General features: G+C 47.3%; 1 protein-coding gene across 2 annotated transcripts in view; it reads left to right on the plus strand.

Moving 5' to 3' along the window:
- The window catches only part of LOC118401088 (serine/threonine-protein phosphatase 2A 56 kDa regulatory subunit delta isoform-like), a 633,889-nt gene that overhangs the window by 36,026 nt on the left and 582,024 nt on the right, over positions 1-15,839 (plus strand). For both annotated transcript variants that reach the window (XR_008077634.1, XM_035798309.2), the window contains exons 4-14: positions 2,741-2,940; positions 10,080-10,190; positions 10,318-10,410; positions 12,572-12,702; positions 13,051-13,110; positions 13,211-13,319; positions 13,440-13,493; positions 13,602-13,772; positions 14,022-14,149; positions 14,478-14,579; positions 14,763-14,835. Coding sequence is in view for 1 of the 2 variants with exons in the window: in XM_035798309.2 (XP_035654202.1) it covers positions 2,741-2,940; positions 10,080-10,190; positions 10,318-10,410; positions 12,572-12,702; positions 13,051-13,110; positions 13,211-13,319; positions 13,440-13,493; positions 13,602-13,772; positions 14,022-14,149; positions 14,478-14,579; positions 14,763-14,835 (1,232 nt within the window). In the remaining variant the exon portion in view is untranslated. The remainder of the gene's footprint in view (positions 1-2,740; positions 2,941-10,079; positions 10,191-10,317; positions 10,411-12,571; positions 12,703-13,050; positions 13,111-13,210; positions 13,320-13,439; positions 13,494-13,601; positions 13,773-14,021; positions 14,150-14,477; positions 14,580-14,762; positions 14,836-15,839) is intronic.

Here is a 15,839-nt window from a genome sequence, read left to right on the forward strand (position 1 = left end):
CCGCCTAGTATATAGGTCCTGGATGGCAGGAAGCTTGGCCCATGTGATGTACTGGGCGTACGCACTACCCTCTGTAGCGTCTTACGAGCGGATTGTTGTGGAAGAGAGACTGTATATTCTTCAAACAACAACTTTATTATACGATTTGCAAAAATGGAGCGGTTAACAATCACTCAATGGTGCAGAGTTAAGAGCCCAACGAACAGAGTTGGGTCTCGGCTTTTATAGAAAAGGTACAACCTCTTTCTATATGTGGCAGTTAGCAGATAGTAAAACAGGGGATGTGTCACATGGTACGGTCGCACCCAAACGGCTCTTAGCTGTGCGCCCAGTCTTATGATTAAAGTCACACAAAGACAAGTTTGTATCTGGTTAGAAAAAAACATAAGCATATAACAAGAGACAGTTCTCTGAGTAAAAAACAGCTTGTCTAATTTGTCATTTTCCACCACATCTCCTCCCCGTTTCAACCTAAAGGAAAATTACTTCCAAGCATTTTCATCAAACGAGCATTAACATGAGGGAAAAGGGTTAGATTGTCTTACACTTGGGTAATTTACGATTGTAATGTACTGTTGTCATTGAGTGTCAAACCTTAACATAGTGATAAGGGTCACCATGATGGCAATGGCCCTTAACTCAACCTTTGGAGCACCGTTTTACAGAACCTGCGTCGTGGGTATGGCCTATGGATATGCTGCACCATTTGATTTAATGTTTTCACCTCTGCGTTCTGTATTATCATGGTCTTCATCAGACATGTAATCAGGCATAGGAAATAAATAGGGTAAATAGGGTTCTGGGGCGTCTCCTTAAGGGGTCATTAATGGCATGGCGAGAACAGGACTTTTGTTCCCCAGTGATTTATTTATTTATTTATTTATTGTTACCAACACACCACTACTGCCTTCGACATAAAGCTTTTTTAGATGTAAATTAAAATGTGTCTTTCACGAGGTAGGAGTATTAACATGTTGAACTACTTCAGACATTGGCTCAAATCTAGGTTGTGCCTTTAGATTTTGTGAAAATGAACAACTGACTTCTCAAACCCCGGCCTGGCCTACTTAGTCTCCTTCTCAAGCGTTCCCGGAAGTGTCACGATGTTGCATCTCTGTGTTTAGAAACTCTATGGTCAGATCCCAAATATCACACACACAGACGCAGGTGACAGGACCACCTTTACCAAGGTAACCTCCCACCCTTAAATGGGCAGCTGAACATTTTGTCTCTGATATTTTGATTAAAAGACTCCGGTCACAAATTTAAATGAAATTGAGCAATATGCCACATTACTTCTAACTAATACATTTCTTGTTTTAGAAACATTACAAAGCATGGTAATCTGTTTTTTTTTATGTAATTATGGGGAAGACATGTTTTGTCTGGCCCTGCAGGTGACCACACATGGGGCCACAACCCCTAGTTTGGGAAACGCTGGCCTAAATGGCTAGGGCTGAATTGAAATGTTTCTTACAGAAGAAATACTGTATGAAACACATAAGCATGGTAGCAATTAAAAGTGAGATGATGGGAAAATGATTAGACCAAAGGTGAGGACACAACAGTTCCCCTGACACAAGACTGAATCTAAATATTACACTGTTGATTTTATGTGCATTTTATATTTACTCTACTCTCATTTGTTGATCAAGGTGATCTGAAAATACCCTGGATACATTCAGTAACATAAGACTATTCCTGGAAAATGTGGGGTAGGTGCAACACAAGAAATGACACGGGTTTGTGTGAGAGGATTAAACTGGTGTACAGTTCATAAGTCATTTCAGTGCACTTTTATGACTCAGAGAAGAGTATTTAACTGTAAAATGCTTCGTTGAGCTCTCCGAGTTGTGCTTTTTTTGGAATTAGAGCAAGCACCCTTCTACTTGGGTCAGGTGGGCATCATTTGAAAGCTTGCTCTATTGCCAACATGACTTAGCTAAGTTATAAAATACGATCTTACGGTGTTAGGCTTTCACAAGGCAATTCAGAGAAACTGATCATCATTTTGGTGTGTGTCGGAGTCCTGAGTGTGTTCATGTGCGTGTTCCGCGGCAAACTTTTTTCACAATAGCTAAACGGGCTCATTCTGTTCAAAACAACCCAGGGTATTATACCATGTCATCTTGTAACTGTACATCAAACGTAGTGATCGTAACTGTTGACACAGTATATGACATGAGTTTCATGATATGGAAATGTGAAGGGCAACTTCCTGTCGCGTGCGGTTCTCAAGTTCAGAACGTCTGTCAGTCAAAACCCTTGAAGCGCAGAGCCTGAGCTCGAACTTCATTTATAGCATGTTACTGTACAGCCACCGCAAACTACAGGAGACCTTGATGTTCATTGTCCAGGAGAAGGGGGGGGTGTATGACTCTGACACTTTATCCTCAATGAACATGAACAAAAGGATGGGATCACAAAATGACAGACGAAGTGTATAATGTTTTCTGAAGGTTAAGAATCACTAGCTAGCCCAGGGCTCCCCAACCCCATTCCTGGAGCGCTTACCCTCCTGTAGGTTTTCGGTCCAACTCCAGTTGTGACTAACCTGAATTAGCTTATCAACCAGCTAATTATTAGAATCAGGTGTGCTAAATTAGGGTTGGAGCGAAAACCTACACGACGGTAGCTCTCGAGGAACAGGGTTGGAGAGCCCTGATCGAGCCTAACCCCCAGACATGCAGCATACCATTGATCTAACCCCCTGCTCTCTCTCTCTCTTTCTCATCCTCAGATGCACCTCTTATCGACCGGGAAGAGCTGTTTGTGCAGAAGCTGCGCCAGTGCTGCGTACTCTTTGACTTTGTCACGGACCCCCTAAGCGACCTGAAGTACAAGGAGGTGAAGCGTGCCGGTCTGAATGAGATGGTGGAGTACATCACGCACAACCGCGAAGTGGTCACCGAGTCCATCTATCCCGAGGGTGTCATCATGGTAAGAGGAGAACACACACACAAATTCTAGTGAACATGCATGCAGTCGCACCACAGTCACAAGAGCATTCGGACCCCTTGGCTTCTTCCACATTTTGTTATGTTACAGCCTTATTCTAAAACAGATTTTTTTTTTCTTGACTACATGCAATACCGGATAATGACAAAGCCAAAACTCTCAAGCTCTGTCAGGTTGGATGGGGAGGGTCGCTGCACAACTATTTTCAGGTCTTTCCAGAGATGTTTGATCGGGTTCAAGTCCGGGCTCTGTCTGGGCCACTCAAGAACATTGAGACTTGTACTGAAGCCACTCCTACACTGTCTTGGCTGTGTGCTTAGGGTTGTTGTCCTGTTGGAAGGTGAACCTGATCTGCAGAGAAGAATACGAGAACTTCCCAAATACAGGTGTGCCAAGCTTGTAGCGTCACACCCGAGAAGACTGCAGGGCAGCCTAGTGCTTAGAGCGTTGGACTAGTAACCGGAAGGTTGCAAGTTCAAAACCCCGAGCTGACAAGGTACAAATCTGTCGTTCTGCCCCTGAACAGGCAGTTAACCCACTGTTCCTAGGCCGTCATTGAAAATAAGAATTTGTTCTTAATTAACTGACTTGCCTAGTTGAATAAAGGTAAAATAATAAAATAAAATAAAAAAGACTCTAGGCTGTAACGGTGCTTCAACGAAGTGCTTAGTAAAGAGTCTTAATACTTATGTACATGTGATATTTCCGTTTTTTAAATTTTGTATTAATTAGCAAAAATGTCTAAACCTGTTTTCGCTTTGTCATTATGGGGTATTGTGTGTAAATTGATGAGGGGAAAACATGTATTTAATCCATTATAAATAAGGCTGTACCGTAACAAAATGTGGGGAAGGGGTCTGAATACTTTCCAAATACACTGTATTCTCTTGACACAATGTGGAAGGGCCAACATTTGAATTACATGTGGGTGTAAACATGCTGTCACTTCACCATGCTACATCCTGACTCTAATGACTTCTGCCTGGCCAAGCTCAGGATTCCACCCAGCACAGTGGGGGGAGAGAATCAACATCAAACCCTTGAGGAGCTTCCAGAGTCCATTATTTATTTTGGTGATGAGTCAGATCGAGCCAAATCCCTCCGGAAGCCTTTAAACCCGGCATCTCTCCCTCTCTCCTCCCCTCTGAGTCACACCGACCCTATCTCCTGCCTCCTGGGTTATTCTCCCTCTCTCTTGCCTCCTGGAGTATTCTCCTCTCTCCTGCCTCCTGGGGTATTCTCCCTCTCTCTTGCCTCCTGGAGTATTCTCCTCTCTCCTGCCTCCTGGGGTATTCTCCCCATCTCTTGCCTCCTGGAGTATTCTCCTCTCTCCTGCCTCCTGGAGTATTCTCCTCTCTCTTGCCTCCTGGGGTATTCTCCCTCTCTCCTGCCTCCTTGGGGTATTCTCCCTCTCTCCTGCCTCCTTGGGGTATTCTCCCTCTCTCCTGCCTCCTTGGGGTATTCTCCCTCTCTCCTGTCTCCTTGGGGTATTCTCTCTCTCTCCTGCCTCCTTGGGGTATTCTCCCTCTCTCCTGCCTCCTTGGGGTATTCTCCCTCTCTCCTGCCTCCTGGGGGTATTCTCCCTCTCTCCTGCCTCCTGGGGGTATTCTCCCTCTCTCCTGCCTCCTGGGGGTATTCTCCCTCTCTCCTGCCTCCTGGGGGTATTCTCCCTCTCTCCTGCCTCCTGGGGGTATTCTCCCTCTCCTGCCTCCTGGGGTATTATCCCTCTCTCCTGCCTCCTGGGGGTATTCTCCCTCTCTCCTGCCTCCTGGGGGTATTTTCCTGCCTCCTGGGGGTATTCTCCCTGTCTCCTGCCTCCTGGGGTATTCTCCCTCTCTCCTGCCTCCTGAAGTATTCTTTCCTACCTCCTCCCTGCTGGGATATTGTATCCTACCTCCTGGGGTATTCTCCCTCTCTCCTGCCTCCTGGGATATCTCTCCTGCCTCCTGGGGTATTCTCCCTCCTGCCTCCTGGAGTATTCTTTCCTACCTCCTCCCTGCTGGGGTATTGTATCCTACTTCCTGGGGTATTCTCTCTCTCTCCTGCCTCCTGGGATATCTCTCCTACCTCCTGGGGTATTCTCCCTCTCTCCTGCCTCCTGGGATATCTCTCCTACCTCCTGGGGTATTCTCTCCTGCCTCCTGGGATATCTCTCCTGCCTCCTGGGGTATTCTCCCTCTCTCCTGCCTCCTGGGATATCTCTCCTGCCTCCTGGGGTATTCTCCCTCTCTCCTGCCTCCTGGGATATCTCTCCTGCCTCCTGGGATATTCTCCCTCTCTCCTGCCTCCTGGGATATCTCTCCTGCCTCCTGGGGTATTCTCCCTCCTGCCTCCTGGAGTATTCTTTCCTACCTCCTCCCTGCTGGGGTATTGTATCCTACCTCCTGGTGTATTCTCCCTCTCTCCTGCCTCCTGGGATATCTCTCCTGCCTCCTATTCTCCCTCCTGCCTCCTGGAGTATTCTTTCCTACCTCCTCCCTGCTGGGGTATTGTATCCTACCTCCTGGTGTATTCTCCCTCTCTCCTGCCTCCTGGGATATCTCTCCTGCCTCCTGGGGTATTCTCCCTCTCTCCTGCCTCCTGGGATATCTCTCCTGCCTCCTGGGATATCTCTCCTGCCTCCTAGGATATCTCTCCTGCCTCCTGGGGTATTCTCCCTCTCTCCTGCCTCCTGGGATATCTCTCCTGCCTCCTGGGGTATTATCCCTCTCTCCTGCCTCCTGGGGTATTCTCCCTCTCTCCTGCCCTCCTGGGGTATTCTCCTTCTCTTCTGCCTCCTGGGGTATTCTCCCTCTCTCCTGCCCTCCTGGGGTATTCTCCTTCTCTTCTGCCTCCTGGGGTATTCTCCCTCTCTCCTGCCTCCTGGGGTATTCTCCCTCTCTCCTGCCTCCTGGGGTATTCTCCCTCTCTCCTGCCTCCTGGGGTATTCTCCCCCTCTCCTGCCTCCTGGGGTATTCTTTCCTACCTCCTCCCTGCTGGGGTATTTTATCCTACCTCCTGGGGTATTCTCCCTCTCTCCTGCCTCCTGGGGTATTCTTTCCTACCTTCTGCCTCCTGGGGTATTCTCCCTCTCTCCTGCCTCCTGGGGTATTCTCCCTCTCTCCTGCCTCCTGGGGTATTCTCCTTCTCTCCTGCCTCCTAGGGTATTCTCCCTCTCTCCTGCCTCCTGGGGTATTCTCCCTCTCTCCTGCCTCCTAGGGTATTCTCCCTCTCTCCTGCCTCCTAGGGTATTCTCCCTCTCTCCTGCCTCCTGGGGTATTATCCCTCTCTCCTACGTCCTGGGGTATTATCCCTCTCTCCTACGTCCTGGGGTATTATCCCTCTCTCCTGCCTCCTGGGGTATTATCCCTCTCTCCTGCGTCCTGGGGTATTATCCCTCTCTCCTGCCTCCTGGGGTATTCTCCCCCTCTCCTGCCTCCTGGGGTATTCTCCCCCTCTCCTGCCTCCTGGGGTATTCTCCCTCTCTCCTGCCTCCTGGGATATCTCTCCTGCCTCCTGGGGTATTCTCCCCCTCTCCTGCCTCCTGGGGTATTCTCCCCCTCTCCTGCCTCCTGGGGTATTCTTTCCTACCTCCTCCCTGCTGGGGTATTTTATCCTACCTCCTGGGGTATTCTCCCTCTCTCCTGCCTCCTGGGGTATTCTTTCCTACCTTCTGCCTCCTGGGGTATTCTCCCTCTCTCCTACATCCTGGGGTATTCTCCCTCCTGCCTCCTGGGGTATTCTCCCTCTCTCCTGCCTCCTGGGGTATTCTCCTTCTCTCCTGCCTCCTAGGGTATTCTCCCTCTCTCCTGCCTCCTGGGGTATTCTCCCTCTCTCCTATGTCCTGGGGTATTATCCCTCTCTCCTGCCTCCTGGGGTATTATCCCTCTCTCCTGCCTCCTGGGGTATTATCCCTCTCTCCTGCCTCCTGGGGTATTATCCCTCTCTCCTGCCTCCTGGGGTATTCTCCCCCTCTCCTGCCTCCTGGGGTATTATCCCTCTCTCCTGCCTCCTGGGGTATTCTCCTTCTCTCCTGCCTCCTGGGGTATTATCCCTCTCTTCTGCCTCCTAGGGTATTCTCCCCCTCTCCTGCCTCCTGGGGTATTCTCCCCCTCTCCTGCCTCCTGGGGTATTATCCCTCTCTCCTGCCTCCTGGGGTATTCTCCCCCTCTCCTGCCTCCTGGGGTATTTTCCCTCTCCTGCCTCCTGGGGTATTCTCCCCCTCTCCTGCCTCCTGGGGTATTCTCCCTCTCTCCTGCCTCCTGGGGTATTCTCCCCCTCTCCTGCCCCTTGGGGTATTCTCCCTCTCTCCTGCCTCCTGGGGTATTCTCCCTCTCTCCTGCCTCCTGGGGTATTCTCCCTCTCTCCTGCCCTCCTGGGGTATTCTCCCTCTCTCCTGCCTCCTGGGGTATTCTCCCTATCTCCTGCCTCCTGGGGTATTCTCCCTCTCTCCTGCCTCCTGGGGTATTCTCCCTCTCTCCTGCCTCCTGGGGTATTCTCCTTCTCTCCTGCCTCCTGGGGTATTCTCCCTCTCTCCTGCCTCCTGGGGTATTCTCCCTCTCTCCTGCCTCCTGGGGTATTCTCCCTCTCTCCTGCCTCCTGGGGTATTCTCCCTCTCTCCTGCCTCCTGGGGTATTCTCCCTCTCTCCTGCCCCCTGGGGTATTATCCCTCTCTCCTCCCTACTTAGGTATTTTCTACATCCCTCCTTTCCCTTGTAGTTCTCTCCTCCCCTCAATCAGTCAATCAAATGCATTTATAAAGCCATTTTTGCATCTGCAGATGTCACAAAGTGCCATACAGAAACCCAGCCTAAAACCCCTAACAGCAAGCAATGCAGATGTAGACGGTGGCTAGGAAAAACTCCCTAGTACGGCCGGAAGCTAGGAAGAAACCTAGAGAGGAACCAGGCTATGAGTGGTGGCCAGTCCTCTTCTGGCTGTGCCGGGTGGAGATTATAACAATACATGGTCAAGATGTTCAACATTCATAGATGATCAGCATCTATGTGGTCCAAGCTCAGTTGGTAGAGCATGGCGCTTGTAAAGGGTAATCGGGACCACACATTAGAATGTATGCACACATGACTGTAAGAAACTTTGGATAAAAGCGTCTGCTAAATGGCATATTATTTATTATTATAGCAGGGTCAAATAATAATAATCACACTTACTATCAGGAAACAAGACCGAGTATTAGCCCACAACGATCTCCCCCACGGCACGAACCTGAGGAGGGGCGCCAACCCGAACAGGATGATCACGTCAGTGACTCAACCCACTCAAGTGACGCACCCCTCCTAGGGACGGCATGGAAGAGCACCAGTAAGCCAGTGACTCAGCCTCTGTAATAGGGTTAGAGGCAGAGAATCCTAGTCGAGACAGGGGAACCGGCCAGGCAGAGACAGCAAGGGCAGTTCGTCGCTCCAGTGCCTTTCCGTTCACCTTCACAACCCTGGGCCAGACGACACTCAATCATAGGACCTACTGAAGAGATGAGTCTTCAATAAAGACTTAAAGGTCGAGACAGAGTCTGCACCTCTCACATGGATAGGCAGACCATTCCATAGAAATGGGGCTCTATAGGAGAAAGCCCTGCCTCCAGCTGTTTGCTTAGAAATTCTAAGGACATTGAGGCCTGGGTCTTGTGACCATAGCGTATGTGTAGGTATGTACGGCAGGACCAAATTGGGAAGATAGGTAGGAGCAAGCCCATGTAATGCTTTGTAGCTTAGCAATAAAACATTGAAATCATCCGTAGCCTTAACAGGAAGCCAGAGGCTAGCACTGGAGTAATATGATCAATTTTTTGGTTCTAGTCAAGATTCAAGCAGCTGTGTTTAGCACTAACTGATGTTTATTTAGTGCTTCATCCAGTTAGCCTGGATAGTAGAGCATTGCAGTAGTCTAATCTAGAAGTGACAAAAGCATGGATGAATTTTCCTGCATAATTTTTTGGACAAAGCTTCAGATTTTTGCAATGTTACGTAGATGGAAAAATGCTGTCCTTGAATCAATCTAGATATGTTCGTCAAAAGAGAGATCAGGGTCCAGAGTTACGCCGAGGTCCTTCACGGTTTCGTTTGAGACGACTGTACAACCATCAAGATGAATTGTCAGATCCAACACGATATCTCTTTTTTTCTTGGGACCTAGAACTAGCCTCTCTGTTTTCTACCAGTTTAAAAGTAAAACATTTGCCGCCACCCACTTCCTTATGTCTGAAACACAGGCTTCCAGGGAGGGCAAATTTGGGTCACAGCCTGCTGCCTGGCCTGCACCCTATCTCATTGTGGAGCTAGAGGAGTTAGAGCCCTGTCTACCTCTGAGGCCTGCTGCCTGGCCTGCACCCTATCTCATTGTGGAGCTAGAGGAGTTAGCGCCCTGTCTACCTCTGAGGCCTGCTGCCTGGCCTGCACCCTATCTCATTGTGGAGCTAGAGGAGTTAGCGCCCTGTCTACCTCTGAGGCCTGCTGCCTGGCCTGCACCCTATCTCATTGTGGAGCTAGAGGAGTTTGAGGCCTGCTGCCTGGCCTGCACCCTATCTCATTGTGGAGCTAGAGGAGTTAGAGCCCTGTCTATCTCTGAGGCCCTCTCTCCCTCTCCACTTGTGACACATTTTTGTGCTGTACTCAACGAGTAATAAGTGTGCGCTGGGGGGGTGATCAATTATCACCACCTTCTCCCTTTCATCTTGCTGCTGTCGTCTCTCCCTCTCTCTCTCCCGTTGTGAGCGTTCTGTAACGATGCTGAGGTGCATCTCTGGAGCTGTGTAGCCATGCAGGCTATTTCCAGCATCTCTCTTTCCTCAGTGCCAGAGGGGCTCTGTGCGGTGGCAGCCTCAGGCCCAGACAGGAACTAGGTGCTGGGGAAGCGTTGCTTTATGTCAGCTGCAGCTCTCCCAGTGGCCGTGTTAGCAGGGCAAACCTAAACGGCTTTTACCAGGGCCCACTTGGGTCCTCTCTCGACACCACCCGTTTGCCAAATGATTTGTGCTCTGATCTAGTGATTGTCATTCCTTTTGTGTGGTACAAGACTATCGGATGGATTGTGCTGTGTTTTCCTAAATGTGCAAATCGCAGGATAGCTTTAGCGTTGTTGATTTGTTGCCATGTTGACTGACACCTCTCCTCTGCCTTGTTCAGTTTTCAATCAACCTGTTCAGGACCCTGCCACCATCCTCCAACCCCACGGGGGCTGAGTTTGACCCAGAAGAGGACGAGCCCACACTGGAGGCTGCTTGGCCACACCTACAGGTGACGTTTTTTTATTTCTCTTCTTGAATATTGAATTTTAAGACTAGAAAAAAAGCTATTTCCATGCAGTATTGTCCGCCTTAAATCACACCAACGTTTGTCCTCTTTTGCTTCTTCTCTCCTCCAGCTGGTGTATGAATTCTTCTTACGATTCCTGGAGTCCCCCGATTTCCAGCCTAATGTCGCCAAAAAATACATTGACCAAAAGTTTGTACTGTCTGTAAGTATCCCTCTGGTTCCAACACAAACTGTGCTCCCTGTAACTGCTGAGCTGTTGAAATATCTAACCCTTTACACTCTTGAGACTTGACCTATATGGATAGGGATAATTTGAAATGTTTTTTACAAAATAAATATGAAATGCATATGCATGGTAACAATTGAAAGGGAACAGTTTGGAGATGATGGGGAAATTATTAGACCAAAGTTGAGAACACAACAGGGAATCCAAACATTACACTGTTGATTTAATGTGCATTTTACATTAACTGCACTTACTGAAAATACTCTGGATACATTCAGTAATATAAGGCTATTCCTAGGACATGTTGGGTAGGTGCAACATAAGACAAAATAATGACAAGGCTTTGAGTGAGAGGACTAACTGGTGTCTCCAAGTGGCCACACACACCTCTCCAAACTGCACAGTTCCTAAGCAATTTCAATGCACTTTTATGACTTTAAGAAGAGTCTTCAACTATAAGGTGTTTTTTTTGGGGCTCTCCTAGCGATGCCGTTGAGGAACTAAAGCAAGTACACTTATATTGTTTTGTTTGGAACACAACCTTGCATCCCTGCCGTCACACAATTACTGTTGTTGTTTACGTAATCCAAAACACGACAATCTGGGTCAGGTGGGCATCTGTTTAAAAGCTTGTTCTGTTGTCAACATGACTAGATCTTACAGTGTCAGGCTTTCAAAAGACAATTCAGAGAAACGGATTGCAATTTTGGTGCGAATAGAAGCAAAAGTCATGAGTGCATTCAGGTGTGTGTTCTGCGGCAAATTTTCCTCACCATAGACAAACGGGCTCATTCTGTTCAGAAGTACTCTGGGTATGACGCCATGTCATCTTGTAAACTGTACGTCAAAAGCATGGTGATCAAAAACGTTACGACATGAGTTTTATGGTATGGAAATGTGAATTGCATTTGGCTTGCTTGTATGACATCAAAGCGCTAGTTCTTGTAATCTTCACTGTCTCCTCTTAATGTACAGCATTTCCCTCACTCCGACAACGAAAGATTTGGAAAAGTTGGCCAATTTCACTACTTGTCGCGCGCTGTGCTCAGGTTCAGAACATCTGTCAGTCAAAACACACACCACACCGCGCTGTGACGCGCAGAGCCTGAGCTCTGACGTCATTTCCAGCATATTACTGTACAGCCACTGCGTTCCAATTTAGGCACTTATCAGTGCCTAAATCTGCCACTACTTGGCAATATGCGTACAATCCTAGCGCCCAGGCAGTCAGCAATGATGCTGTTTACGTGTGTGTATGAAATCAAATCACATTTTAGTGGTCACACATATTTAGCAGATGTTATTGCGGGTGTGGCGAAAGGCTTGTAGCGAAAGGCTCGCTCCAACAGTGCAGTAGTATTTATAATTCACAACGATACAAGAAATGTATAAATATTAGGACGAGCAATGTCGGAGTGGCATTGACTAAAATACAGAACAATATAATACAGCATACACATATGAAATGAGTAAAGTAGTATGTAAACATATATTATAGTGACTAGTGTTCCATTTATTACAGTTACCAGTGATTCTATGTATATAGGGCAGCAGCCTCAAAGGTGCAGGGTTGAGGAACCGGGTGGTAGCCATCTAGTGATGTGTGTGTATGCGTGTTTACTCATACCCTGGCCGGCTTCCGTCTCCCTCCCACACAGTAGCGAGACATGAGAGCTGAGAGGGAATTAGCAGGGGTCACTCTTCTCCATCTGACCACATGATGCTTCCCATTCACCGCTGCTGGGAATGAATATTAATAATGACTTTAGTCAGCCTAATCACTGTGAGTGCTGGCCTGGGCTCCAGACACGCATCGCCTTGCATTATGTTATGGGGAAACCCAGCCGCTATGACATCTCATAGAAATCGAGTTTTGTTTTCACCGCACCACCTGATACTGTGTGCCACGTTGTCTTGAACACTTCAGCGTGTTGGTCAATGAAAGTCGTGTGTGTTTTGTCTGATGATGAGTACTTTCGAACTTTGCCTGATTTTCCGAGTATTTTTACTCCTACAATTGCAAGCATCCCATTTGTATATTTTGTATTGAATGCTGTGCTAGTTTCTCGAATATGCACTGATGTTTGACACAGTAGATGTCCGATCATGCCAAACCCCCCCCCATTCCTCCCCACAGCTACTGGAGCTGTTTGACAGTGAAGACCCCAGGGAGCGGGACTTCCTGAAGACCATCCTCCACAGGATCTACGGCAAGTTCCTGGGTCTTCGGGCCTACATCCGCAGACAGATCAACAACATATTCTACAGGTGAGAGAGATGGGTTTTTATACCCCCTACCACACCAGGTAAGTCGGTCTATAGAGATAGAATTACAGGCACACTCCATGTGGCTGGCGGTCCACCTGACACAGGACGTTGACTTGTTTGGGGGGGGGATGCCTGTTTTTAGTTACTCTATTTCTATGTGTCTGTCTCGTCATTGAAATCTATTCAGAGTTCGAGAGAGTCTGTCAGTTCTTGTGGAGACTAGATAATGTAACTGCAACACAGAAGACCTGCAAGGTTGTCGAATGTTGAGGTTGCATGTAGAAAATGTGTCAGTATATCTGTTGTCTGTGCCCTTTTAGTTGACCTTGGCCTGCTCTCATATTGCAGGTTTATATATGAAACCGAGCATCACAATGGAATCGCCGAGCTCTTAGAGATCTTAGGAAGGTGAGTGCACGGTGTGCTATCCCGTCAACACATCATCTCTTTTACAATTAAAAAAAGAAGATGAATCTAAAACAAGTCTCCCCTTGTCCCTCGTCCCCAGCATAATCAACGGCTTTGCCCTGCCATTGAAAGAGGAGCACAAGATGTTCTTGATTCGAGTGCTGCTGCCGCTTCACAAAGTGAAGTCACTCAGTGTCTACCACCCACAGGTACCATAGTGCTCTGAAAGGCCCCCTCCCTTACACAGTGTGAGGGTCAGACATGACTCTCCTATATCAGCTCCTGCTGAAATGCTCTCACTCGCACAACTTGTTCATCTCTCTCCACAGCTGGCGTATTGCGTCGTGCAGTTCTTGGAAAAGGACAGTAGTCTAACTGAACCAGTGAGTTTGGCATGTCTTCAACTGGGGATTGTCAGCCAAAGGTTCTTAGCTGGGTAATATATGGTTTTATACAGAGTTAATGTTGTGTAAATGATTTGACCCCCCCAGGTGATCATGGGCTTGCTGAAGTTCTGGCCTAAGACCCACAGCCCCAAAGAGGTGATGTTCCTCAACGAGCTGGAGGAGATCCTGGACGTCATCGAGCCCTCTGAGTTCGTCAAGGTCATGGAGCCGCTGTTCAGACAGCTGGCCAAGTGTGTTTCCAGTCCACACTTCCAGGTACACTACGCCTGCCTCAAGCTCACTCACACTGCCGTGTTTACTCATTCAGCTTCACTGGCCCAAACATAACAAAATATGGCATTGCCTTCATGAAGTAAAAAATAACATCATGCCAATTGAAAGTAATTTGTCTTAGAATCATGTGCGATATTCTGTCGTGGACAGAGTGAACAAGCACAGGAACTATACCGTATCCACAATGGAAGGGGCGTATGGTCTGATGGCCTCCTTTTCTGGGTGCTCAAGGTGGCAGAGAGGGCGCTGTACTACTGGAACAACGAGTACATCATGAGTCTGATCAGTGACAACGCTGCCAAGATCCTCCCCATCATGTTCCCTGCTCTCTACAAGAACTCCAAGAGCCACTGGAACAAGTATGACCCCTGCGTCCAAGTCCATTTAAAAGATCAATGCTCCTGCTAAACTGATGTGCCTCCAAAACAAGTCTGGCAACTATTTGTCATAGCTGGGTTCGCATTTTGAGAGAAGAAATCAATTCATTGTTGTAAGGGAAGAACAGATAATGCGCTTTGTGCGGAAATATTTTTCTCCCCTAAAAAAAAAATGGGATACTGGATCCTTTTGAATTATAATCCAGAAAACAATTGATGTCCAGCACTCGCTTAAAAAGGCATTTCAATGATTCATTGTATGTTAACCTGCACATATTGCAGTGTGTTAAATGCCCTTCCTATGGTCTAGGACAATCCATGGGCTGATCTACAACGCCCTGAAGCTCTTCATGGAGATGAACCAGAAGCTGTTTGATGACTGCACCCAGCAGTACAAGGCTGAGAAACAGAAGTGAGTCCACTGGGCTCCGAGATCTGCATGGTCCTCTATTAAATCAGCCACTTCTCTTCTTTCTTTTTTTTTTTTCATGTAGAATTATTGATCCTCTCCCTCAAAGCACAGTAAAATGCCAAGCCAGCTAATTTCCTGGTTGGCTCCAACTCAAAGTTGTTTTTGTTGCTGATGTGTTTTCAGAGAGAAGTACAAGCTGAAGGAGCGTGAGGAGGTCTGGCACAAGATCGAGGAGCTGGCCAAGCATAACCCTCAGGTGAGCCCTACTGCAGGATGCCAAAAAACACCACAACCCCATCCCCGTGCATTATGGAACATTCACATCACACTGTTCCAGGGAGTAGGCTCAGGAAACGAGACTGTGCTATTTATTTCCACATTAGACATTTGTAGATGGACACTGCGTAATAGTTTATTTTTATTTTTATAAGTGTGTTGTATGTAGTATCAAATTAATGGTCCCTAGTAACACGCTTCCTGTCTCATTATTCTCCAAATGCATTGCATAATATCACTGTCGCCAGGAGCAACTGAAAGGGAGAAAAAACTCCAGTCCTCAGTAATTATGTTGCTATGGTTGTGTGTGAAATTGTATGTACAGTAAGAGGTAGAGGGGATTTTTGAGAGGGTTTTAAACAGGGTTATGCTTGAATTCATTTGACTTTATAAAGTCCTTTTGTTCCAGACACATCTAATTATCACCATTGATCGTCTCTCGTGACTGATTCCCAGCTCCAAGAGCTCAGGAACAAAGAGCTGAAGATTTAATTAAGAGGAATTATGCTTTAGTGAATGTAGCCTAGATATGTGTGTGTGTGTGTGTGTCGGTAGCTATGTTTCCATTAACATTTTAGAAAGTTCGCATAGAAAATAGATGCCACAATTGCCGGCAACGGTGTGTTTCCATTTAACTGTCTTGTGTTTATTAAAAACAGCTGGATGTAATGACGTCACAACAACAACAACAACAACAACAACATCTGCAAAAACCCAGATTGTCAAATATAAAATGATTGTTGAAGTGTTTCTATTATCCATTTAGGCAATGAATAAATTGTCAACAGCCTGTATGCCCTCCCACCTCTCTGTTTCATGTCACGTCGTCCACAAAAGCCAGCATGGATATAAAGCGAGAATTGACTCATATTTGCCATATTGTAATGGTTCTAATGTGCCAGCGTATGGCATTGGTCCGTGGCATGGTGAGACTTGCACTACTGTACATCTGATATAATTAAATGGTGAAACGTGCATCCTGCC

Source organism: Oncorhynchus keta, chromosome 2, assembly GCF_023373465.1.
Source record: "Oncorhynchus keta strain PuntledgeMale-10-30-2019 chromosome 2, Oket_V2, whole genome shotgun sequence".
Taxonomy (NCBI): Eukaryota; Metazoa; Chordata; class Actinopteri; order Salmoniformes; family Salmonidae; genus Oncorhynchus; species Oncorhynchus keta.